At 40.5% G+C, this 26083-nt stretch overlaps 1 protein-coding gene across 1 annotated transcript in view; it reads left to right on the top strand.

The window, feature by feature from the left end:
• ADAM23 (ADAM metallopeptidase domain 23) overlaps positions 1-26083 on the top strand; it is a gene marked incomplete at its 5' end in the record, with an annotated part of 206650 nt that overhangs the window by 145512 nt on the left and 35055 nt on the right. Inside the window, 8 exons of the mRNA XM_006142466.3 lie at positions 2356-2519; positions 4218-4302; positions 5239-5329; positions 9232-9280; positions 11212-11311; positions 16110-16181; positions 16761-16850; positions 18827-18907. Coding sequence (XP_006142528.1) covers positions 2356-2519; positions 4218-4302; positions 5239-5329; positions 9232-9280; positions 11212-11311; positions 16110-16181; positions 16761-16850; positions 18827-18907 — 732 coding nt within the window. The remainder of the gene's footprint in view (positions 1-2355; positions 2520-4217; positions 4303-5238; positions 5330-9231; positions 9281-11211; positions 11312-16109; positions 16182-16760; positions 16851-18826; positions 18908-26083) is intronic.

Genomic DNA, 26083 nt, shown 5'->3' with positions numbered 1-26083 from the left:
TATGTTTTCCATTTCTCATTCCGTAAGTTGTGAAGAATGGTGGTTAAGATTCTTTTCCTTTTCGCAGTGTTAGGTAGGGAACTCTGTAGATATGAATATTATGCATTATGTTCCAATAACTGAGTCATTTTGACTAGTCAGAAATTAAAAACGCACATAGCATACTAACTTATGTAGCCTAAGGTAAAGTTCTATGTATTTTGTTTAGCTTAACATATTTTTGTCTGGTATTTTATTGTATGTTCCTTCTTCATTGGGAAAAACAAAATTTTTAGAAATTGCTGAATATCTACGTATTTATCTTCTCTGAAGAGATATCTTCTTTTCTGAAATTGAAATACCCCACCCCTGACCTCCAGTTGCGTAAATGCTCTTAACGTATATTGTATGCCTTTTGGGTGACAGTATAATGTTAGTGAATGTGCACACAGAGTTCTGACTGAATCTGTAGACCCAGCTTACACCTGGTTTATCAATTTTCTTTCATTTTAGCCTTTGCCCATCTTCTTAGAGGAAAGTTCCATGAGTGAATATGGAAAACAGAATCTTAAGTGTATCTTTTCTCCTGTCAAAGCTGTTCACTTGGTAGCACCTGTCTGGTAGTCATTTCAGCATTATTGAATACAATCACATCTTTTATAGTTTAATTTTTATTTTGGGTTGTCAATTAGTATTTTGAAGGCGACCACTACTTTTTAAAAGATACTGCATCTTTTCTTAAGTCCCCCCCACCACACACAACAGGGATCCTGTGCTTGCCAAAGAGACTGAGAGAGAAGGAAAGGGAGGTCACTCCTCCGGGGGAAGGGTCACACCACAATCCCTTCTTCATTCTCCTCTCAGGATTTTGGGTGCACACACACAAGTCCAGCTTGATTTTTAAGCTCCTGTGTCTGGAACTTGAGCCATATTAGGCCATGTGGGAGTCCAGCGCCTTCACTGACACATAACCTGCTGGCCCCAAGATACCATGCTTTCACTTGCATTTGTTGTGCAGTCGTTTTAACTTCAATTTGATTTAGGCATGGTGATATCCCCCTTCTTTAGTGTCCTCAAAGATCATCTGTTGTCTTCTTAGTTTGAAAATAGGATAGAGGGGCCAGCGGATGGTATAATGGTTACGTTGCTGGACTCCATGTAGTAGACTGTGGTTTGAGTCCTGAACCTGGCGGTTTAAAACACTCACGGGTGCGTGTGCGTGCGTGCCTGAAATCCCAAGAGGAGAATGGAGGAGAAGGGATTACAGTGTGCCCATCACCTCTGGGGGATGATTTCTCACTTTCTATCTCTCTGTCTCTCCAGCGAGCACATGTCCCCTGTAACAAAAGAAACTCTCAAAAAAAAAAAAAAAAAGAAAGAAAGAAAAGAAAAGAAAATAGGACAAAAGGACAGAATATTTCAAAGTTGCTTAGTTGTGTGAATTATTTTGGTACTGGGTCGAAAATAGAGAAAGAGAGGGAACCAGCAGTTAGCATAATACACTCACGGGTGCGTGTGCGTGCGTGCCTGAAATCCCAAGAGGAGAATGGAGGAGAAGGGATTGCGGCATGGCCATCCCCCCGGGGGATGATTTCTCGCTTTCTGTCCCTATGTCTCTGTCTGGCGAGCGCACACACCCTATAGTGAAAAACCTCTGAAAAAAAAAAAAAGAAAGAAAAAAAAAAAGAAAAGAAAAAAGAAAAGAAAAGAAAGAGAGCAGAAATGTAACAATTTAAATATTGTGAGAGATTCTGTCTGCGGTGAGTTTGAGATAGGCAATCTGAGTCTGCTCTCCTTTGGCCTCAGAGCCGGATGCTGTCTCAGTGTTACTTACTTTTCATGGACCGTGGCCTAGAAGGGCAAGCCTGCCACACTGTTTGGTGCTTATCTGGAGTTAGTAATCCATTTCAATAATGCAGGAATAACTGGCTAGACTGCACTTACTCAGAGCTAGTATCTTAGGCTCCAGCTTGTCACTTGCCAGGCGTGTATGTACGTGTGCACGTGCCTGAGATCCTGAGGGATTTGGAAGGATAGTTTCATTGAACCCTCTTTTCAATTTATGTCTCAACTTTAGAGTCTTGACCTCCTACTGTATATCCCCTAGTGAGATGCTGGGCCACTAACCATCTTGGCCTGGGGGTGAAATAAACTTATAGGAGAGTTGGTGGCCTGAGACCAAATTGTGTGATTGTTTTTCTCTTTTATTCTTGCACTTGGAAAAGAGAAAGAAAAAGTAGATTCTCCGTGATGAGCTAATTATGACCCCATGTTCTCTCACCTCCCCTTTCTGTCCTTCCACTGACTCTGACTCACTGATCGTGCATGTTTGACCCAGTGTTTTCCTCCTGCACCTGTCCTGTTGTATGTCCTCAGATTTACAAGGAGCAGCTCAATACCAGGGTTGTCCTGGTGGCTGTCGAGACCTGGACTGAGAAGGATCACATCGACATCACCACCAACCCAGTGCAGATGCTCCATGAATTCTCCAAGTACCGGCAGCGGATCAAGCAGCATGCTGACGCTGTGCACCTCATCTCGTACGTACCTGCTTCATTGCCTTGTCTCTTAGGCTTGACTTTTCTCTTCATCCCTGTATTGTATCAGTTAAGTTGCATATCAGAAAATCGTGACTTGAACACATTGCTGCTGAGTCCTTTCTCTGTTACATGAGAAGCATGGAAACAGGATGTCCAGGGCTGGGTTGCTGGAGGATTCAAGGTCTTTTCTTTTTTTTTTTTGGCGAGGTTTTTGCTATAGGGTGTGTGCTCTTGCCAGAAAGACAGAGAGAGACAGAGAGGCAGAAAGCAAGAAATCACCCCCCACTCGGGAGGGGGGGGGACGTCCACACTGCAATCCCTTTTCCTCCATTCTCCTCTCAGGATCTTGGATACACACGCACACGTGCCTGGCGTGAGTTTAAACCATGAGGTCCGGGACTCAAACTGTGGTCGACTACATGGAAGTCCAGCAACGTAGCCATTATGCCATCTGCTGGTCCCATCAAGGTCTTAAGATCTATCTTCAGAGCAGTAACTTCCATTCTCAAATTCAACTCCCAATCCAGGATAGCTAACTGTCTATGTTCTAGATTTTATTACAGACAGTAGGAATGACAGACAGGAATGGGCAGAAGGGCACTTTTTGCAGTTGAGTCAACTCCCTTGTCATGGTGGTTAAGGCAGCTGGATCCCACATGACCAAGTGTGCAGTTTCAGTCTTAGAAAACATACCAGGCATATTTGTGTGTGTATACGGGCCTGAGATTCTGAAAGGAGGGAAATAGAAAGATTGTGGTGTGACCATGTCCCTGGGGAGTGCTTTCTCACTTTCTGTCTCTCTCTGGCAATGGCATGCACTCTCTAGCAAACTAAAAAAAAAAAAAAAAAAGTTCAAACCAGGAGGTGGCCTGGAGGTTAAGGCAGCTGGATCCCACATGACTGACTGCGTGGTTGGATTTCCAGACCGACTGGCTTGAAAAACACTCCTGGCCTGCATGTATACATGCCCAAAAGGAGAAATGGAGAAGGGACTGTGGTATGGCCATCCCTCCTGAAGGGTGATTCCTCATTTTCTCCTTCCTCTTTTTCTCTTTATCTCTGGCAAGTGCATGTGCCCTATAGCAAACAAAAACCAAACCAAACAAAAAAACTCACATGTGTTTCACGTGTGAATCATTTGCTAGCTCTTAGTTACATGGTTGTGAGCGGTGAGGAAATGTGGTCTTATCAGATAGGTCATTGAATAAGATTGAGTTTCTGTTACCATGGAAGAAAAGTGCCATGCTTTCTTTTTAATGTAATAAGCCATTCTCTTCCCTATTCACGGAGAAGCTGTTTTCAGTCTTCCAGATTTAGTACTGGACTCAAACCCACAACAGTGCTCTTTCCTTTCCACTTTATTTTCTCTTCTCTCAGTCTTTAATCAACAATTTATAATAATCAATATTTTGTACAACTACTGGATAGCCTCTACTAGAAAAAAGTCAAGGGCTGTGGTCGATTTATGTTTATGTTTTCAATTCCTGTGTCAGGTCTTGATGCCTAGTAGGTGCTCAATTAATGCTTGCTCAACTGAAATGATTTAGCATAGCATAAATTTAAAGGTATATTTAAAGGGCAGTTTTTTTATTTCTTGGAGGGGACTTTGGGGGTGTTCAGTGTAGACGAGTAGGCATGGTTTTGTAGAGTTTATATGATGGTCACTACCTAGGTTTTTCTAATGCTTTTTTCCTTAAGGCGTGTGACATTTCATTATAAGAGAAGCAGTCTGAGTTACTTTGGAGGTGTCTGTTCTCGCACAAGAGGAGTTGGTGTGAATGAGGTAAATGTTATCGATTTTCTTAAAGTAGAACTTTATCTTTGCATCTGATTTCTTCTTCCCTACAGCCCAGTTTACACCCCTTCTCAAACTTGGTTAGAATGCAAGAATGTAGCCTTAGTAGCCTCACTCAGTAAAGAGAACCCCAAATGGTCCTTAGTGTTGCAAAAGAGGTGTTATTTCATCTCAAAATGATGTATTTTTTTTTTATTTGTCAGACAAATGCAAATCAAAGATTGACCCAGGGGTTTTTCCACCTCTATAGATAAGATGTTAAGCTTTTATAAGCTTAATAATATTTTCCTTAGAACATTGTTTAGTTATAATATTCTTGTGTCTATTTTTGGTTTAACATTTAAATCAGAGTTTATGATACTGATAGTTTTCTTTTTTTTTCTCATCAAAATGTTTCCATCTTTACGTTTTTACCACCCTGTAGAATGAATTGAAACCAATACTATTTTAATTTTATTGCTTGATTTTTCAATACCAACATTTAGATAAAGTAAATTTGTAGTTGGCCCCAGCACCCAAAAAGCCTAACCCACTATATTTACACCCTGGTCAATACTGGAATATCTTTTTGCTAGGTGATCCCAGCAGCCATCTGCTAGTGGGGACCTCCTTGACATTGTTGTAGTAAGGTGAACTTTGGTTTGGTCTGAGTTGAATTGGAGTCACAAAATACAAGCCTTTTGTAACTTGTATTTTATGTTTCCATGTGAGAGCTTCAAGTCTGAGAGATGCCACACACGCAGAGACTTTCTGCTTCTTGGGCTCTATTGTAAGGAAGAAGTGATAAGGAGCATATATCGTCTGTAGAGGCTGTGAGGCTCTGCTTAGGGAGCTAAGATGATATGTGGTAATAATTAAGAGATAATAACTAGCTTTGTGCACTCTCTCAAATGTTTCCCACACACTTTCAACTCTGAAAAACAGTATGGTCTTCCAATGGCAGTGGCACAAGTATTATCGCAGAGCCTGGCTCAAAACCTTGGAATCCAATGGGAACCTTCTAGCAGAAAGCCAAGTATGTACACTGACCTTCTTACTCACTTTCATGTGCCGTTCTGTCTGTGCAATGCATGCCCAGTCCATCAATCATTATTTTTCATTCCTAAGTCTTTATAGTTTAATTGTAGTATTTCTCCTTCCTCTAAAACAATGAGTAAAATGATCTACTTGAGGTTATCCTTAATGTGTTTGGGTTATAGAAATTTCCCTTTCCAAAATTCACACCCAGTTTCTTAGAGTATGAGTCAGTTCTTTCTACATTGCAGGATGCTGGGGGTGGGGGTGGTGAATATCACCTTTTGGGTTTTAGCATGTCGAGTGTAGACATAAGATACTCAGTGAGGGTCCCTCACCAGTTTAGGACTAACACAGTTGAACTGGAAACAGCTTAGATCTATAATCTGTTGCAAAATTGGAAAAGTCATGGGAACCAGCAGTTAGTGTAATGGCTATGTCGCTGGACTCCCACGTAGTCGACCGCGGTTCGCGTCTCGGACCCGGTGGCTTAAATCTCACGCCGGGCGTGTGTGCGTGCGTGCCCAAGATCCCGAGAGGAGAATGGAGGAGAAGGGATTGCGGCGTGACCATCCCCCCTGGGGGGTGATTTCTCGCTTTCTGTCTCTATGTCTCTCTCTGTCTGTCTGGCGAGCGCACGCGCCCTATAGCGAAAACCTCTCCAAAAAAAAAAAAATTGGAAAAGTCATGATGCATTTTTACATAGAAAAATATGTCATGACTTTTCCTATGATTCAATAAAAGGAACTTACATTTAAGCCCTAGTTAAACTTACATGTCTAGTTCCATCAGAAAAGTTAGAGAGGACTCTGCTAGATGACCACCGTGTCCCAGGGTGGTTGCTTGCCCCCCTTTTAAGCTTGGAGGCAAGTGATGGAGGATAGTGTTCTCTTCTGGCCAAGCAGGTCCACGAGTGAGTACACACAGGCCACAGAGACCATCCAGGAAAAAGCAGAGCAATGGCTCCTTGGTGTCACTGTTTTCATCAGTCAGCTGACAGGTGGGTGGAAAGGCAAGGGCTGACTGAATTATCTAGTGGGCAGTGCACCTTAAGGGCCACAAAATTTTAGGGGTCAGTCTATAGAAATTGTCAATGTTTTAAAAAATAAGATTAGATAGAATACAACCTAGATTGTTTTCTTCAATGCAATAGGAAAAAAATATATATAAATATGTATACAATATAATTTATATACATGTGTGTGTGTGTGTGTGTGTATATATATATATTAGAGATTTAGGGCACTATAGGGCATGTGCACTCACTGGAGAGACAGAGACAAAGAGACAAAAAGTGAGAAATCACTCCCCAGGGGGGGATGGCCATGCCACAATCCTTTCTCCTCCATTCTCCTCTTGGGATTTTGGGCACACACGCATACATGTCCACCAGGTTTGGGATTCCAACTGCATGTGCAAGTCCAGTGATGTAACCATTACACTGTCTGCTGGTCCTGGAAAATATAATTTTTAATACATTTTTGTGGCAGAAAGAACAAGTGCCTAGGGCTCACAAATGTCATAACGTGATCTTGTGTTAGGAGTGGCCAGTGTGTCCATGTATATTATTCACTTAACTAGAAATTAAGGAGTCTGCTTCGTTTATGGAAGTATGAGACACTAAGTAAAGGTCTCCCTTTTCACTTCAACCTCCCTGAAAAAGAAAAGGACAACATTTTCCTTAACATTATTTACATTGTATACTTTTTTGGCATTAATACATAATATTATAGAATATTGAAACAACATATATATTCATGTTTTCTTCAATGCCCTTTATGCGTATATTAAATCACCAAGTAACATTGTCCTCACAAGTTTCTGGTGCCATTTTGAAAATCTCCACTGACTTTCATTCATTAATATCAGGATATTGGTTTTCCCAAGGAAACACCCTCTCTATATTGGATAGGGCTTTTAGAGTTTCATCAGCTGCCATAGATGCCTTAAAATCAGAAATTAATATGACTAGGTGAATGACCTTGTTTGCAAATCTTTGAGCCAGGAAAAGACCAGTGCTGGGTTTGGCCGACAGGTGTTACTGAGTTGGATGAGAAATAGGGCTCCTTCCTAATGCCTGCTGTTGTTCCTTTTTCTTTCCTTCCTAAAATGCTTTATCCCTATGAGAAGTGTTTGTTTAGATGGCTGTTTCATTAGTTCTGAGTTTTGAGCTTAAACAAAAAAAATCCACTGGGGAAAAGATCTTTATGATAGAAAAAGAGACTAGGAAAAAGTAAATGAAGAGAGGAGCCCATCACAATATCAATATGGCAATTTCTGATATCAAGGTTAAGTTTATGGTAGTTATTTAACTGAAGTGATTATGTACATTTTTGTTGCATTGGGTAATTGTAAAAGTTGTGATGCATTTTAGCATAGAAAACAGAAAAATACTTCATAACTTTTCTGGCAACTCAATAGATTGCTTTTACTAACTTTTTTTTTTTTTAAGAAGATTTTGCCTTAAGATGTGTGTACTCACCAGAGAGAGAGAGACAGTGAGAGGGAAAGTGAGAAATCATCCCCCAGAGGGGATGGCCATGCCACAGTCCTTTCTCCTCCATTCTTGTGCATGCAAGCGCATGCGACCAGCATGATTTTCAAGCCACTGGGTCCGGGACTAGAACCATGGTTGGCCATGTGGAAGTCCAGTGACTTAATAGCTATACCATCTTCTGGCCCCTCTTTTACTAGATTTTTTAGTGTAGCATTCTTCCAGTCTCTGGCTGATCTTTACTTTGACTCTAGCAAATTGAGTTCTCTTTAACTTTTGGCGCACTTCGGTAGATCTTTGCCGATGCATTGCATTGTGCATCAGAGCGTTACTGTTCATAGACAGCACACAAAGACACTTTCTCCTGTGAATCCCAGAACCACTCTGGGAGATAGGCTGAGAGATCTTATTCCCATTTTAGAGGTGGAAACACTGAGGCCCAAGAAATGTTGAGTCACTTGCCTATGGTTAGCACTTGTACTACAATCTAGACCAGAGTCCTTTTCATTAAACGTTAGTTTTCTGGCAACTCAATAGATTGCTTTTACTAACTTTTTTTTTTTTTAAGAAGATTTTGCCTTAAGATGTGTGTACTCACCAGAGAGAGAGAGAGAGAGACAGTGAGAGGGAAAGTGAGAAATCATCCCCGAGAGGGGATGGCCATGCCACAGTCCTTTCTCCTCCATTCTTGTGCATGCAAGCGCATGCGACCAGCATGATTTTCAAGCCACTGGGTCCGGGACTAGAACCATGGTTGGCCATGTGGAAGTCCAGTGACTTAATAGCTATACCATCTTCTGGCCCCTCTTTTACTAGATTTTTTAGTGTAGCATTCTTCCAGTCTCTGGCTGATCTTTACTTTGACTCTAGCAAATTGAGTTCTCTTTAACTTTTGGCGCACTTCGGTAGATCTTTGCCGATGCATTGCATTGTGCATCAGAGCGTTACTGTTCATAGACAGCACACAAAGACACTTTCTCCTGTGAATCCCAGAACCACTCTGGGAGATAGGCTGAGAGATCTTATTCCCATTTTAGAGGTGGAAATACTGAGGCCCAAGAAATGTTGAGTCACTTGCCTATGGTTAGCACTTGTACTACAATCTAGACCAGAGTCCTTTTCATTAAACGTTAGAACTAGCAACCTAATTGAGTTGTCTGGGCTACAAAGAGGAAAAGAGGTACAGTTTTATTTTTTACCAGGTATTTTTTTCAAGATGAGAACTTCACTTCTGGAAAGGATAAGGAAATAGTGATTTGAAAGGAGTACACTGTTCCGTAAGACTTCACCGTCTGTGTCTATTTGATATGGAATTGGTAATAAAGGACTGTTACAGGAGCCCTGAGTACAATGAAAGGTGTGACTTTGTTTCTTCCTTTTTCTTCTGTTGCTTTTCATGGTTCGGGTAGAATGTGACTGCATAGAATCCTGGGGCGGCTGCATCATGGAGGAGACGGGGTAAGCGTTCACCGAACGTGCGTATTCCTTACATGGCTTTTACTCACGCCGCTGCTTCTCTCAGGTACTGGCCTTTTAGGCTGAGAGCTTCGTTCAAATTCAGTAATTAATTGCCTGATATTTTAAAACTGAAAAGACTAATTCACTTCATATTTTAATTTTTTATTTAAGGGTTGGTGATGAAAGTGAAATGTATTAACTCCTGCTACTTTTTATTAACCCTTCAAAGGAAGCACGTTATTAAATGCTCCTGAGTTTAGGAGAGGCATTAATTTTTTAGTACACTTAGTATAAAAGCTGGTTGTCTACCTGAAGTAGCCAGCAAAAATCAATTTAGTCATCAATTTACATTTTGAGGGACGTGTGCGTATTTATGGTAATAAAAAGCATATCTACTCTGCTTATGTAATCCAGAAAGCTTTTTTCTTAAGGTAGATTTATTGTGTCTAACTTAGGCAGCCTTTTAGGGATAGACATTGGAATATTCCTCACCTCTCTTCTCTTCTCTTTGGTGGATGCTTTGGGAACCAGAGCGGCTGCCCCAGAGCTGCTGTTGCTTCAGTGAATCGAGGCCTGGTAACGCTGTCCTCCTTCCCAGAGTCCCTGCTCTGTGGGAGCCAATGCCCCCAGGTCTCCTAAGTTGTACTACACTCCTAGTAGAGTTCATTTATTATTGTCAGTTTTCAGTTCTATGCTTCTCCTGATTCCTTTGTCCATGCTAGACAGCTGGCCAACATGTCGGCCCTCTCTGGTCCCACTCCAGCCCTCTGAGTCCCAGTCATCAGAGCTCCTCCCTTATTCTCCCAACAGACCGCCCTGGGACTCCAACTCCGGGAAGAAGGGGAGTATAAGTGCGAGGGCTTACACTGAGGCGGCCATTGTCTCTGCTACTTTCGAGCATCTTTCTAGAAATGTAGTTTAAACTTGGAACTCTTAGCTTCTGTGGTCCCCTTAGGATGGCGCCATCATTTAGTGATATGTGGCCTAACCGAGCTTTTTTGAGGACTACTGTAGGATAGTTATACCATGTATAATATTGGTTCTAAAAAGAGGTATCTTCTATCTTCCAAACTCCTGGTTTCAAATGCATTTTCAGTCTGACTATTCCTAGGCTATGATAAGACTATTTCAGTTAATGTGTCTTTTCTCAAGTATGCACTTCTGTTTAGTTCTTGTAAGAGGTCACTGTCGACAGTGACCAGCTTTCCCTGCTTCCTTTAATTACCCTCACACGCCAGGCCACATAGAGCTATTGGGTTATATCACACACTCCATCATAAAGAGGCTCATTTTATATCCCTGCTAGATCATGAATCTCCCCAAATAGTATCTGAAATTAAGCTAACGGAACTATTTTTCATGGGACTATCCCTACTGCTTCTACTGTGTGTATCTACACACTAAAAACATACTTACATATATATGTATGGTTAACCATGTCTCTCTGTTTACCTGAATAGCGTTGCTGAAGCCTGAAATACAGTCTTTAATAAACTGCCTTCACAAGTCTCTCCTCCAAAGTGAAATCTAGCAGGTTCCTGGGCTCCTTTTATCCAGGACAGAAGCAAAAGAATGCATGCCCTTTTCGAGGCATAGCAGATGAAATTGATCCCACCTTGAACCACAGCCTAGATGAAGAGGTTTTATGATGAGCTTTTCAAAAACTCTTTCAAGCCAGGTCACAAAAGGGCTTGCCCACCGAGGAGGTGGTAACCTAATCTCCAAATCTGGGATAGTCTTTGAATTTCTATTTTTACCACTCGGCCACACATACACCTTACCTGGCAATTTAAACAGAAGTGCCCTATCAACATTGTGTAAATTCATCTGGATCCGAGTGAACATTTTGTTCTAATCCAGGAATTTTCGTTTTCTCTTCTGATGACTGTTTTTCGTAAAATATTTACGTAATTGATTCTTTGTTTCCTTAGGGTATCCCATTCCCGAAAATTCTCCAAGTGCAGCATTTTGGAGTATAGAGATTTTTTACAGAGAGGCGGTGGAGCCTGCCTTTTCAACAGGCCAACAAAGGTTAGTAACTTAGCAAGCGTAATTATGTCTCCAGTGTTTTAAAATGGAAAAATACTGAATATCAGATATTTGTGTGGGAAAGCAGGTTTCTTGTCAGTCAGACTAATGCTTAGTTACAAAAGCCCTTATCATGTAGAGGGCTGAGTTTTAGTGAAATGAATGACCAAAAAAAAGGATTCAGTGTTCTAAGTTCTGTTTTCCAATACTAGCTACACTTTCTAGACTCTGTTCTCCAAAAGCCAAACAATCCTTTAATTAAAATGTCTTTACAATTTTTCATCTTAGGATTTTTATCCTACAGCTAAGAGATAGTGGATTAGATTAAGATAAAATATGTCTCTAACCATTTTTCTGATAAAAACTCTATTTCCCCTAACATTCTTTCTAGGCCTAACTAATTTCTTGACATGTTTTGAGTGGCCTGTTCTCCCAGGCAGGAAGTATCACTAATATTAGCCAGCCAAAAAAATGACCCAAGGTATTTATAGATGCATATTTGTGTCATTTAGTCTCTCTACCTGACAGTTCACATTATTAATTGGCATTTTGTTGGAATTCATATATATGGTGTTACTATCCCTTATCTGCAAATTCTTAATTGACAGTAATTCTTAATTGACAAAATTTCTAGAAGTGTTTTTTGTTTTGTTTTCTAAAATTTTTCCTATAGGGTGCGTGTGCTCATTGGAGATAAAGAGGGAAGTGAGAAAGCACCCTCTTGGGGTGTTTCTCCTCCATTCTTCTCTTGGGATTTTTGGCACACATGCATACATGTCCAAAACATGGTTTTCCAACCACTGGGTCTGAGATCTGAACCGTACAGTTGGCCTTGTGGAATCCAGCTACCCTAACCACCATGCCATCTGCTGACCCTACAAGTATTTTTTTGAGTTTGACAATCCTTTCTCCTCCATTCTTCTCTTGGGATTTTTGGCACACATGCATACATGTCCAAAACATGGTTTTCCAACCACTGGGTCTGAGATCTGAACCGTACAGTTGGGCTTGTGGAATCCAGCTACCCTAACCACCATGCCATCTGCTGACCCTACAAGTATTTTTTTGAGTTTGCAGAAAACATATTTGATAGTAAAACTTGTTCTAAGCTGAACATCTTTTATTCATCTCTTATAGTATAATTATTTTATAAGTCTTACTGAGAAGTATAAATGTATTTGATTATATATAGAGTGCTCCAGTCCCATTAGGACTATTACATAGAACATAGTAAATGCATCATACTTTTTTTAAAATCCAGCAAAGCTGGAATTCTCAAACTCATCAGCTCTAAAGCTTTAACATGAGGGTCTGTGGACCTGTAGTAGCATGTTTGGAAATGAAGTTGTTCATCAGGCAAAAAGAATTGATGCTAATTAGCAGATGGTAGCAATTCTAACATGTCACATTTCATATTTCTTTTAAAAAATACTTCATAAGTCAAATTTAGTTCATTGCTATATAAAATGGCTAATACTCTGCAAATCGAAAGAGCAGTGAAATCATGTTAACCTTTTTAAAATCAGCTACTAATGTGGATAACTGACAGAATAATTTATTCCTCTACCCATAATTAAGTGATACTCTATAGTCAAGGGAGGGTAGTTTGATGCCTGACATCCATATAAAGTCTCAGTGAGGCTGTGGAAAAAGAAACAGAGCTTTTAAAGTGACCTTGCATCATTAAAGTCAGTTGCTTGCCTTTCATGGCATTGATCTTGATGCAACTGAAATCTGAAAGCTTCAAAGTGTTTAAAATGGGTGAAATAAGTAATATTGAACTGATGTGAGCTGCTGGCATTTTTAAATTGCAGTATACATGGTTAATTTTACCTACCTTGCAATTTGCCAGCTAATTATAAGCCTCAAGCCTGAGGAAACAACACTGACTGGTTTGGAAAGGTTAAGTTTCTAACATATGCATAAGGAGACATCCTTGGATTTCTGAAGTTGCCTATAAGAAAGAAGAAAATTATTCTGATAATTTGGGAAGGAAATTAAAATACCTATACATATTTAATTTTAAATATGAATAAACACAATTTTTAAATTTTTTATTTATTAATTTTTTTGAGAGGTTTTTGCTATAAGGGCACGTGTGCTTGCCAGAAAGACAGAGAGAGACAGAGAGACAGAAAGCGAGAAATCACCCCCTGGGGGGGATGGCCACACCACAATCCCTTCTCCTCCATTCTCCTCTCGGGATCTTGGGCATGCATGCACATGCACCTGGCATGAGTTTAAGCCACTGGGTCCAGGACTTGAACCGCAGTCTACTACTCGGGAGTCCAGCAATATAGCCACTATGCCAACTGCTGGTCCCAATAAGCACAATTAAAAAAACAAACAAATAAACAAACAAACAAAAAACTACACATCACAATGATTTCTTTAAAAAAGAAAAAATCTATGGAAGAGGGCTGGCAAGTCAAGTGGTGTGGTGGTTAAGGTGCTGGACTCCCACATTGCCAACCACAGTTCGAGTCCCAGACCTGGAGGCTTGCTTTCTCACTTTCTCTCTTTCTCTCTCTGGTCAAATTAAAAAAATAAAATAAAATAGAATAAATAATTTTTTTAAAAAATCTATGGAGGGACCAGCAGATTGTGGAATGGTTACATTGCTGGACTCCCATGTTGGCCACAGTTCAAGTTGTTGACCCAGTGGCTTAAAACTCACGCTGGGCGCGTATGTTTGCATGTCCAAAATCCCAAGAAGAGAATGGAGGAGAAGGGACTGAGGCTTGGCCATCCCCCCAGGGGGATGATTTATCACTTTCTGTCTCTCTATCTCTCTCTGTCTTTCTGGTATGCACACATGCCCTATAGCAAAAATCTGTCTAAAAAATAAAACAAAACAAATAAGGAGAGACACTTTATGTCCCCACTTAATATGTTCCGAATATCCATACTCTATAACTGAAACTGACGGGCTTAAGGATGTACAAACACAAGAGGTGGATCTGAATGCCAGATGTGGTGTGTGTGGAGGAGTGAGGACTGGGAAAGAACATTTGGAGGAGGAATACGAAGACAGCATTGGTGAGACAGGGAGGTAGGGTTGTTATATTTTGATCAACTTGACCGGGGAGAAATGTTCATATATCGAAATGATCACCTTGTAAGCTAAATAATGTGACTGTATTAAAAAATGTAAATAAAAAAATTAATAATTAAACAATATGGATTTCATTAGACTCGTTTCTATGTATATATCACAAAACTGACTTTTTAGAAAGTTTATTTCTTCTATGAGAGAGACATCCAGAGAAACAGAAATCTCTAACAGGGTCCTCATTCTGTAATATACTACCAGTTCCAGCTGACCAGGATCGTGGGACATGCATACATTTGGTTGCTGCTCAGGGAAGTCCTAGGACCTGAACCTAGGACCTTCTCTATGTGAGTCCAGCAGCACCACTGTTATACCACTGCCTGGCCCAGAATTGGCTTTTTTCCCTGAAGTGTTTTTAATCAGTGAATGTATACGATGTGGTGTTGTGTGTTATTTTTCACATTATCTGTGTACATATTTTCTGTGCTTTGGGGGAATCTTCCCAACTGCTATGTTTTACACCTGGCTTGAGATAGTGATTTATCTCAGGATGGAGGAAGATTCCTAAGAATGAAAGGACGGGAAGCCTAAGAGAAAGTGCTGATTATGTTCTAGTCAGCCTTTCCATTTTCCATTTTCTCCTACCTGCTGATGGAAATACCGGAGAAATTAGGACTACTGAATTTACTCACTGAACTCTCCCCACAGGGAAGTCACCCAGTCAGCCTGAAAACCGTCTTTGCTTCTTACAACAGTTTTGCCTTTTTGAAAATATTGGGTTGTTGGAAAAGTCATGATGTATTTTTCCTATGCAAAAAATGCATGTAATCTATGACCCAATAGATGGAGGATCGGTCTTTCTCAGGTAGACTCTGAGGCAGCCCTTTGTTAAGGTGTGCATAGTGGCTGGGGATGGAGTCTCTTACTCCCTTTCATGCTCATGACTTCAAACTTTTAGGGTGGGATATACTGCACCAGTTTTTACCCAAGGGTGGTGATCATGCCCAGAGAAATCCTGCCTCAATTGATGAGAAATAGGATTGTTATAAATTATCAACTATCTCATAAATTGGTCCATAATAGAGTTTATCTGGCAAGCAGGTTCATGATCCCAATAGGGGGGATAATTCTAGAAATTTTACTCTCCCATTGTTCCAGGAATGACTGAGCGATTTCGGTATATCCATGCACATTTCATGAATATGGTTCAGACAGCGCAGATTTCTTTTCAATGGGAACGGTGGGCTAGGATGTCTAGCAGTGTTTTTTCCTAAGTTTGCTTGCATTTACTTGATGCTCCATGTTACATCGGCTGTGACTGAAACATATTCATCTTTTTGACAATTTTTATGGCTTCTCAGCTGCCTTGAGACAAGTCAGCAAATGAGATATCTGTGCATCTTATTAGCAATGCCTTTTAGCTCCATTAGCAAATATGAAAAGTGATCTATTCCTTTGACAGCTTATATCCATAAAAAGTAACTCTAATGCTAGAGGTCGTCTCTAGAGCCCACTGCCAGAGAATCTACCCAAGAGATAATACCCCATTTCAAGTATGTTTTTAAGAAGTGTTATTAATAAGTGAACAGTATTTCCCACACAGACCTCATTTATGAGATGCCACAACAACAGATCACAGAACATTAGCACGTGATAGCTGAGACAGGACCATGTACACAGCCCGCTTGGTGTGTTGATGTTCTGTGATAAACTAAAACACTTTTCCTCTCTCTCCCTGTTCCCTTGTAGCTGTTTGAGCCCACAGAATGTGGAAATGGATATGTAGAAGCTGGGGAGGAATGCGACTGTGGTTTCCACGTGGTAGGTATAAGAGGCTCTCTCTCCTTCAGCACAACTCTTACCAAAGCAAATAGGCATAGCGTTGGTGAGAGGCCCCGCTGTCATTCATGGTAGTCATACCTCCTCGCTTTCTGGTCTCTCTGATCAGTGCTCAATCTCAGCTCAGACACATTTGAATTGCACATGTATTTATGGCCCGAAATAACCTAATGGTTTGTTTGAATCAAATTCATAGCTCTCTCCTCTTAAAAATTCATAGCTCATATTCATCCCCGACAAGTTTTACCAAATCGTGGAGTTTTCTTTCCCTGTTGCATATTATTTTTGTCTTTATAAAACTAGAATGTAGTAGAGCTGATCATGAGTGGCATACCTGTTGAAAATAAGGTTACTCTTGTAGAGAAGCTTTTCCGTAAAAGGTCAGACTTGGCTGAGAAATATGGCAGGAAGGAATCTGTCATTGTTGGAAGTGATTAGTTCCTTCCCCAAATATGTGCTTACTATGGTGTAAGTCTGCTCACGTGTATTACATTAAGTCACATGTAATGACCGGTGGCTAAGATTCGTTGTTTGCTTACTCACATGAAGTGTTTTCTCTAGGAATGCTATGGACTGTGCTGTAAGAAGTGCTCTCTCTCCAATGGGGCTCACTGCAGCGACGGGCCCTGCTGTAACAATACCTCATGTCTTGTGAGTTCCCTGAGGGTTTCCTCTTTCTTTTAAAGTCAAATCAGCTACACATCTGCTCTGTCTGTACACTGAGCATTTGTATAGCTCGTTATACATTTATTGGCTCTAGTGGGAATATTAGACTAGAAATTTTGTAGAATGAGTACATTTACCCAAATTCCTTAAGTTACATTCTCTTTGCTGTTACTCACTATGAACCATCTAGAAAATAGCCCTATATTGTTTCCAAAATAAACATCGAAAGTTGCCTTACTAATATTGATGAAAATCATATTAAATTGTTGAATAGAAAAGGTACAATTCCTGTGGTCTTTTAAATAATATAACCTACTTGCAACATTTTTCTTCAAAACTTACCCTCATTTATTTCAGACCCTGCTATAAAAGCTAGTGGTTGTATTTTCCCACTGGGTTTTTAAAATCCTCTCTAAAGGCAGGAAAGCTGGATATTACCCTATGTAATATATTCAGACACCTTGATTTTATGTTAATTGTGTGTATGTGTGTTCTTGCCACAGGGTTTGTGTGTTCGCTAGACAGAGCAAGGGAAAGTGAGAAATCACCCTCCAGGGAGGATGGATGTCACATTCCCTTCTCCTTCATTCTCCTTTTGGAATTTTGGGCATGCATACACACATGCTTGGCGTAATTTTTAAGCTGCCAGGTCCGGGACTCAAACTGTGATCAGTCATGTGGGAGTACAGCACCTTAACCACCATGCTACCTGCTGGCCCCTTATTTTTAAATTTTTAAATAAAGTTTATTTATTTCTTTGATGAGTGAGAGAGAAGGAAATAAGGGAGTGAGAAAAAGAGACTAGTATCCCCACCAGAGTGCTCATGCCATGATCTACCCCAGCTTCAGCCAGCCATGATCACGGGCACACACACGCTCGGTGTACACAGAGAAACCTTGGAATGTGGACAGGGACTTTCCCATGTGGCTTCAGCACTGCAGAGCATCGTACTACCCCTGTGCCACCACTATTGGCCATCTATTGGGTTGTCGGGAAAGTCATGGTGGGGGCCAGCAGTTAACATAATGGCTATGTCGCTGGACTCCCATGTAGTCAACCGCAGTTCGAGTCCTGGACCCAGTGGCTTAAACTCACGCCAGGTGCGTGTGCATGTGTGCCCAAGATCCTGAGAGGAAAATGGAGGAGAAGGGATTGCAGCATGGCTATAACCTCTCTCTGGCGAGTACATGCGCCCTATAGCAAAAACCTCTCAAAAAAAAAAAAGTCATGATGTGTTTTTCTATTTTTCTATGCAAAAAATGCCTCATGACTTTTCTGACAACCCAATAGTTACTGTTAAAAACTCATGTTAAAACCTCTTCCTTCTAAGCACAAAATTACATGATATTATTATTTTTTGATACCAGTACAATATATAATTGTGTACTGGGAGATTCTAGCTTAGTTTATAATTGCTTCTTGTCCCCAACCACATTCCACATTGCTTAAAGGTAATGGGTTCTTTCCTTCATTTTTTACCCACCTCTCCCAGAGGCATTCACTATTATCACTGAGAGTAATTCACATGAATTCATTGATACTTGGTCGTGTGTATTTCACTAATGCAAAGCTAATATACAAATTAGTAGGTCACTTAGTAAGGGTTGAGTATTTCTATCAATCCTTGAGAGAGATCCTAAATGTTGATAGCATAGTGTGGCTATCAACATTTATCTTCAGCCAAATTGGAGTTGGTTCTTTACATAATTCCCATCACATCGTTTCCCTAATATAATACTCTGAGACGGAGGGTTTCGAAATCTCAACATTGGCTGCCGTGGCTGGTGGTCTGTCTTCAGTACAGAAGGAAGCACCTGGGCCTTGTTTCTATCCTGCACCACTCGCCAATCCACGAACAGAGTTTGGCGATGGTTATGAGAGAACATAAGGTTTGTTGGTGAATATTACTCTTTGAACTATTAATTGATACTAGTTTCTAATATTGGATTTTGGTTTGTAGTTTCAGCCACGAGGGTATGAATGTCGGGATGCTGTGAATGGATGTGATATTACTGAATATTGTACTGGGGACTCTGGCCAGGTATGGAATATACATATTTTAATGCTTCCTTCTTTCTTTCTCTCTCTCTCTCTTTTTAATGCTTTGCTAGAGGGCGCATGCGCTTGCCAGAGAGAGACACAGAGAACAAGAGAGAAAGTGAGAAATCACCCCCTAGAGGGGATGGGCCCACCAGAGTCCCCTTTCCTTTATTCTCTTCTCAGGATTTTGGACACACGTACATGCACACTTGGCATGGTTTTCACGCTGCCAGGTGTGGGACTTAAACTGCAAAGTCAGCCATGTGGTTTCCAGCCACCTTAACCACCATGCCACCTGCTGACCCTGTATTTTAAAGCTTTCAATTTATGTGCTTCCTTTGATTTTATTTTGCTTTGTTTTCTAGTTATTTCTAACTCTTCACCATACTTTATTTTAGAAAATTTTACTGTCTTTTTTTGGGGACCTAAATCTCTTCCAAGTTTTTCCTTCATAATCAGTTCTCTTGATAGGATGTATACTAATTGATTTTTCTTTCCTGGTTCTCACACCTTAAACAGTGCATTTACATTGATGAAGCATGAATGTAACTGTCTTCTGATTTTAAAGCCACACACACTGTCTTTTAATACATTTTGGAGAGAAAGTCCAGTGTAGAATACAAGGCAGAAGCACTCTGCTCTGACTGAAGTGGGAGTGGGAGCAGGAGTCCACCTCTCTCAGCTCTTTGTCACCCTCTCTATCTACCGACACAGCTCTGGCTTCATGGCTTACATGGCTTGGCATGATTTTCTTTCCATTACACTTATTATAATATCATAATTAATCTTTCCTTCTAGAATTTCTTTTTATATGATATTAATGTTTTATATTTATATCATATTATTTTAAGTATTTGTTATTCCATGAACATTATTTGAAAAGTACTGTGTGTCAAGCACTGTATAACTGATGGACTGGTAGGGAACAAGATAGACTAGTTCTTTTGGGGAATTTCTGTTTCTGAGTGTGAAAAGGCAAATAAGTAAACATAAATATCAGATGGTGATAAGTGCGAGGAGTGAAATAAGGTCTCGTGAAAGAGCAAGGGAGGGAGATGTGGGTAGGATATATCTTCTTGGAGGAGGGTTGATTTAAGTAGAGACTCAAATAAGTAGGTAGGTAGTGAATAGATGAATAAAGAAGCTTGGCTTCTTGGGACCAGCAGTTAGTGAAATGGCTATGTCGCTGGACTCCCATGTAGTCGACTGTGGTTCGAGTCCCAGACCCGGTGGCTTAAACTCATGCCGGGCGCGTGTGCGTGTGTGCCCAAGATCCCAAGAGGAGAATGGAGGAGAAGGGATTGCGGTGTTACCAACCCCCCTGGGGGAGTGATTTCTCACTTTCTGTCTCTCTGTTGCTCTCTGTCTTTCTGGAGAGCGCACGCACCCTATAGCAAAAACCTCTCCGAAGAAAAAAATACATAAAAAATTAAAAATTAAAAAAATAAATAAAAAAAAAAATAAAAGAAGCTTGGCTTCCTTAGTAAGTGGAATGAAAGATAGCTTTAATAAGTGGAAAAATAGCTAGAGCATATGAGAAAAGATTAAAAAAGAAGTCAGGGATCAGGGCAGCTAGGATTGTAGGCCATGGTAAGAATTTTGTATTTTATCCTGCTTTCATTCTGACATTACTTTAAAGGCATTTTTCATGTACGATTGCAGCTTTTATAAATAACCTGTTTATGACTGCAAGAGAGTCTTTTCAGCTGATATATCCCCAGTGATATTTAGATTTTGTCAGGTTTTGTTTCCTTCTTTCACAATGGAGCATGTGTATACAAAGAGAGAGACAGAAAGATGAGCACTTCCACAGGGTCTGCTCATGCTGCAAACCCCTTCCTCCAGCCCTCCAGCCCATCAGATCTTGGGCAGTCACGCACGTGCCCAGTGTGTTTCTGTTGCCAAGTGGGATCCAGCTTCCTTTTTCTTTTTTTCGGAGAGGTTTTCGCTATAGGGCGCGTGTGCTCGCCAGACAGACTGAGAGAGACATAGAGACAGAAAGCGAGAAATCACCCCCCCAGGGGGGATGGTCACGCCGCAATCCCTTCTCCTCCATTCTCCTCTCAGGATCTTGGGCACGCACGCACACGCGCCCGGTGTGAGATTTAAGCCACCCGGTCCGAGACGAGAACCGCGGTCAGACTACGTGGGAGTCCAGCGACATAGCCATTACGCTAACTGCTGGTTCCCAAGGATCCAGCTTCCTTGAGCAGCACATTACCTGGGCTGTGCTGTGGAGCTGGCTCTTAGATTCCCCCACCCCCTTTTTTTTGTTTTTGCTGTAAGGCATGTGCACTTGCCAGAGAGAGAGAAAGAGAGGGAGGAAAAGTGAAAAAAAAAAAGCCCAGTGGGGATGACCACACTGATCTCTTCTCCTTCCCTTTCCTTTCAGGATTTTGGGCTCACATGCACATATGCCCTCTGTGATTCTTTCTCTTTTCTTTCTTTCTTTCTTTCTTTCTTTCTTTCTTTCTTTCTTTCTTTCTTTCTTTCTTCTTTCTTTCTTTTTTTTTTTGATAGAATTTTGCTATAGGGAATGTGCACTTGGTGGAGAGACAGAGATGGGGAGAAAGAAAGTAAGAAATCATCCTCCAAGAGAATGGCCACACTGCAGTTTCTTCTCTTCCTTTCTCCTCCCAGGATTTTGGGCCCTCATGCACACACAACCGGTGTGAGTTTCAAGCCATTGGGTCTGGGACTTGCACTATGATTGGCCACTTAGAAGTCCAGCACCTCAACCACCATGTCACCTGCTATCCCTCCTCCCCTCATTGTGATTCTGATGCCCCTAGGCTTGGGATTTAAACCTGGAAGCAAGCTATGTAGGATGTAGAACTTTAACCTCCATGCTACCTGCTAGCCTACCCTTGAACACTTCACATTATGATAGTTTGTGAAGTTAACATCTTTGCACTTTTTTAAAATTTTTAATTTTTTTTTTCTTTTTTGCTATAGGGTACATACACTTGCTAGAGAGAGTCAGACAGGGAGATGGAAAGTGAGAAAATCACCTCCCAGTGGGGATGTCCACACTGCAACCATTCTACTCTCAGAATTTTGGGCATGTAATCACATGCATCCAGCGTGATTTCTAAGCTGCCAGGTCTGGGACTTGAACCATGGAGCTGGTTATGTAGGATCCAGCTGCTTTAACCTCCCCACCACCTGCTGACCCTCTTTGCACATATTAAAAGGAGCATTTCATGTTTATAGTTAGCTCCTTAGGGTAAGTTCTCAGGGGCGGGTTTACCTATTGCTAGGTATTGTAGTTTTTGAGGGATTCCCAGTAGAGTACTTCAGGAGGTCAAAATACCATTTTCATTATTGAAAATGACCAAGTTGAAGGCATAGCTTAATGTGAAGGCTAAAGGACTCTCTTTATAGATCCTAGTTCAGTCTGGAACAGCAGGTTATTGACGAAATTGGGTCCAGATTGACCACTCCTTGCAGAGGTGGGCCCTTGCACAATATATGGCATGATTCCTTCTCAGTTAACCAGTCACTCACTCTGCCTCCCAGTGGTGGAAGAGAGTAAAAGAGCAGAGTAGCTGGAGTTACACTAGGTGAGTTCCCTTAGCTGAAAGGAAGCCTGAGGAGAGAGAAAGGAAGGTTTCTATATCATCTTTTTGAAAGGTCTTGATATGTGAATTACCTGAGGTTTAATTTAAAAGGTCTTTTTTAAGGACATGTAAAATATGCTCAAAAGCTATTTTTAGGTAATGTTTATGCATATCTGTTCCCTTATATTTAAATATGTAAATAAGCTTCTTTGAAATATTTCTGTAATATGATGGCAGAGTGTGAGAATTATGGGTTCTGGGGTTCATGACGAGTGTACTGACAATCCTGGTATGCTGTCTCACTGCATTTTATTTTTAGCTTTGTAGATACTACTATTTTTATACCCACCATATATACGTTTAGCTCTTTATATTCAGTTCTTTTGGAAGTACTGTTTTTATTTCAATCATTAGCTCTGAATTGCCATAGAATTTGCTGGAAATAAGGCTTTTATAATGAGGGCTCTTTGTTTAACCTAATGTTCTGTTGTCTAAGGAGAACATTTTCTTTTTTTTCTCATGGATTCAAAATGAAAATTGTACTGGTAAATTAATTTCTCAGTGACATATTAGAATAGAATATTCTTGTTAATACTTTCTTAAGTGATCAGAATGAACCTAAAATAGACAATTGGAGTAGAAGCAGTTAAAATGCCTCCAAAATTCTTCTTCTATCCATAAGACTTAGTGAACTTTTCATTTAATTGATTTTAAATTAATGTTTTAATTGAATTTAAAAATTAAGAAATTAGAATCTATGCATCTTTGAGAATCAGTATTTTCAGGTGCAACATTGTGATTTTTATGTCTTAGTATGTTTTTGCTCGATTTTGATATTAACATTGACTGAGGCCTCTGAGCTGTTTTTTAAATTCACAGTTTATGACAGCCTAGACAATGCTTGTGTAATCTAGAGAAAGCCTTAGCCAGCAATCCTGGGTGATATAATAAAGATATTTCAAAGACGTGGGACATGTTTTTTCTTAGCACTTTGAAATATGTCATCTAAGTGGGTGGCATAACACAATTTAAAATAAACACATGTAAATACTGTTGTATTATTGAAGCTTGTTTGCCTCCACTGAATTTTTGTGCACAGCATAAAACTGAGGCCTGGGGGCTGGTGGGTGGTATGGTGGTAAGGGAGCTGGACTCCCACACGGCTGACTATGTATGGTTTGAGTCCTGGACCTGGTGGATTGTTTTCTTACTTTCTGCTCCTCTCTGTCTCTCTCTCTCTGGTCAAATTAAAATAATAATAATAAATAAAATGAAATAAATGATTAAAATAAAACACAAAAGACTAAGGCCTGGACTGGCAATGAGAGACTAACTCCAGAGCTCTACTCAGAGCCGGAGTAAAGTACACAGATTTATGGCTCGTCTGCTTTCACTGTCCCTAGAGAATGTAAGCTGTCTCATAATTTCCCTTGTTAAACATCTCAGTGATAAGTCACCAGCATTTATTACCCTAAACTAAGAACAGATTGATCAGAAATCTTCTTGCATGTGCTTGTGCTAATTTATAACAAGGCCTTCTGTTTTTTTATGGGTAAAGAATTCTACAGGTTGTTTCCTTCTGGAACTATCACAAAGTGGAGTACGATGATTCATTTTAGATCTTGACGTGCCTAGTCTAGTAGTGACATTGCTTTTACATGTGTGCTCGCTGTGGTTGCATCAGTCTTGGAGTAAGTGAATATTTAATTACAGTTGGTTAATGAGATAATGATTTTTATCTTGAATGGATTCAGATGGATGGAAAAGGCCACAGAGAGCTCTGCATTAGTGCAGTTGGCTTGGTACTCCAGGTTTTAGTGCTAAGAGCCACCTTTTTAAATCGTCACCATTAGACTAAATGAAAATCCATAGTGAAGGAAGCTTTTGTGAGAGAGTTATTCTTTAGCAAGATGGAGAACAACAGCATTTTAATAGTGTTCTTTAGTGAGTTACTTCATCATAGGAATGCTACCACAGTTCTGTGATTTTGCTGTGGTGACCCTGATCAACAACTTGATATGCACAGAATCGAGTAACTTCACTGGACCTGCATGGGTCAGTTGTTCCATCTTGCAGGCATCAAGAGTCATTGGGCAGCTGCTATGTGGTCAGTGTTCTAGGTGGTTGGGAGACAGCAGGGAACTGAACAAAATCCCTGCCTCCATTGAACCCACACTGTGATGAGGACAACAATAAACAAATAAGTGACATATATACATTTTCAGTTGTTGACTTGGAGAAGACTACGGAGAATGGGCAACAGAAAATGCCAGCATGGGGGAGTAAGGGGGAATATGGTTTTGAGGAACATGGTTAGAGAAGGCTTCTTTAATATGATATTTGAGCAAAGCCCTAAAGAAGGTGAGGGAGTAAGCCATTGCAGAACTCTGGGGGAAGACCAAAAGAAACACAGACAAAGGCTGTGGGGTGGCACCGTGCCTGGCATATGCAGGGAGAGTCACATCAGTCACAGGAGACAGTAGGAAATGAGGTCAGAGGGATGATAGGGTTGGAGTGGGCAGGAACAGATCATGTTGAACTTGGAAGCCATTGGGTAAGTTGGGAAGCCTGTTGAGAGTTTGTAATAGGAAATTGACATGGTATGATATTTACATTTTTAAAGGGACTACTTTGACTTGGATGAAACAGGAATTTATGAGGCTGTTGTCTCCAGATGAGACAGTAGTAGCTCGGGCAGGGTGTTACTAGTGGAGGAGGAGGACAGAGTGGGCAGATTGTATTGATATTTTGAAGGTAGAGCAAGCAGGATATATTGATAGAGTAGATAGAAGAAAAGTGTGAGAGAGCAAGACAGGAATAACGATGACTCCATGGTTTTGGGCCTGCACAATCAGCAGAATAGAATGTTCTTTACTGAGATGATAAAGACGAGGAAGGACCTTAGTGCTGTATATTGCTGAGTTTCTTAATTGCTCGCCACACCTGTGTATTTTTTTATTTTCATATTTGCCGAAAACATTGTAGCAGATTCTTTGACTTCACCTTTTTTAGCTCTCTTAAGTGTGTTAAATATAAAAAAAATAAAATGTATGGAGTAAAAGTTTTAACTTATACAGGATAACCTTTGGGGAAAATAAAATATGCTTTAAAAAAATGATTTGAGGGAAGGGAATGGAGGACAATTTTGGACACTGGAGGTGGTGTGAGAGGAGGGTGGGAAGGGACAGAGGGTCAGAAAGAGGGATGGAAATAATTCTAGCAACTAGAATTGGAAATTTTTTTTTTTGTAATGTGCATGATTGAGTCACTATGCAGTGTGTACTGGATGGGAGATCGCATTTTGTGTGCTGTGATGATGCCTAGGGAAGGAATGTAAATTGAGTTACAAAAAAAAGTTTCAGGAAAACAAAATGTATCTATTCAATGACTGCAGTAGGATATGTAGCCCCAGTTAGGTGCTAATTTATAGGATGTGTAAAGTTAGACTTGTGCTCATGGAAATGTGTGTGTCACATGTGTTTGCTAGGAGGGTATTTGGATTGATGAGGGTCTTTGGTGATTCAATAAAATGTAGGGGGGAAAATGGTATCGAAATAGATAACAGAGACAGTGTGGGAGGAGAACAGGAGGTGGCAGAGGGTAAGAGATAGGGAACC

The sequence above is a fragment of the Tupaia chinensis genome, unplaced genomic scaffold (assembly GCF_000334495.1).
Source record: "Tupaia chinensis unplaced genomic scaffold, TupChi_1.0 Scaffold000076_1, whole genome shotgun sequence".
NCBI classification, from domain to species: Eukaryota; Metazoa; Chordata; class Mammalia; order Scandentia; family Tupaiidae; genus Tupaia; species Tupaia belangeri.
This window is presented reverse-complemented; position numbering and strand designations above follow the sequence as displayed.